The sequence below is a fragment of the Eimeria mitis genome, genomic scaffold, assembly GCF_000499745.2.
Source record: "Eimeria mitis Houghton genomic scaffold, Emh_scaff10339, whole genome shotgun sequence".
Taxonomy (NCBI): domain Eukaryota; phylum Apicomplexa; class Conoidasida; order Eucoccidiorida; family Eimeriidae; genus Eimeria; species Eimeria mitis.
The window spans coordinates 1-1,118 of NW_024011517.1; the positions used below are offsets into that span (position 1 = coordinate 1).

The 1,118-nt window shown below is 51.8% G+C and overlaps 1 protein-coding gene across 1 annotated transcript; it reads left to right on the plus strand.

Moving 5' to 3' along the window:
* Nucleotides 1–19: 19 nt before the first annotated feature.
* EMH_0099160 (uncharacterized protein) lies at nucleotides 20–897 on the plus strand (the record flags this gene model as incomplete). Its single annotated transcript, XM_038022073.1, has 4 exons — nucleotides 20–56; nucleotides 176–243; nucleotides 423–589; nucleotides 729–897. 4 exons carry the CDS (start codon nucleotides 20–22, stop codon nucleotides 895–897), a joined length of 441 nt encoding a protein of 146 aa, XP_037877927.1.
* Nucleotides 898–1,118: the final 221 nt, after the last annotated feature.

The following is a 1,118-nucleotide window of genomic DNA, read 5'->3' on the forward strand; positions in this document are numbered from 1 at the left end:
CGAGAGATCCGCGGGAGGAATGGTGGAAATGTTTTACTGTGTCTTGCCAGACGTCGGTGAGGCCTTTTTCCAAGAAGTATGAGCCGGGGTTAAAGCTTTAGTGTTGAGGATACTGGCACTAGTCGGGCGTTCCGGCTTTCAACCTGCCCCATTAGTGTGTATTTACTTTTCGTAGGTGTCGGAGCGCTGAAGCAATCCGCTAAGGCATCAGAAGGGCCAGCAAAATCCACCGAGATCCACCAAGTAAGCCAGAACAGAAAGTGTGAGGGAGGCGATGCGGGCCCTTGGTGCCAGCGGAGATACTTAACACAAAGCGCAGGGGGAAAAGCACCGGTCAAGACAGTGAATACAGTGTTGGGGCTGGACGAGGTTTAGTCAACGACGGAACGTGGTTTATATGCACTTTTTCGGTTTGTTTTCAGCAAGACTTCTACAACTCCATTGTAACACAATGCTTTGCAGCGTGTACATGCGTAGATGTCTACGCGTGCCCCCCACCCAACGTAACGCTGGAGCTCCAGTCCCTAGGTTTTCCTGCACAGCAAACGGGAGGAGACATCCGCTTTGTGCCAGAATTCTGTGGCTCAAGGTAACAGCTGGGAGAAGCATGCACTGGAAGCCAGTTCCCGGGCATTACTCAGACTTCGAGATATGCTGCACATCCGTGGCCTAGGATAGAGAAGTGCTCAGGGTATATGTGCTGCTGCCCCCCTCTGTTCCCTCTGCAGAGACAAGGAATGGGTGGCTGCTGAAATGAGGCGAATTTTCACCTCTTGCTTCTACTTCGACGTTGAGTTTAAACTGCGTCTCTCAAAGGTGGGTCTGTCTCTCGTGTTGCGGCGTTCGCTACATCCACACATCGCCTCCTATCTTGTGGGCTCAGAACAGATGCAGTAAAGAACCTCGGCAGTCACCGCAGGAGTCACCGATCTCGCATCTCCACACAGTGCTGCACCGTATAGCGACTGCGGAAGCTGCTTTTGCTGCTGCGTCTGCTTGTACATGGTGTAGTAGTACATACATGCATTGCCGCATATTCTGTGTCTGGAGCAAAACTGATAAAAGCGTAAATGCTCCCGTGTGCGTAAAGGAGGCTTAGCCTAAAGAGGGAACTGTAC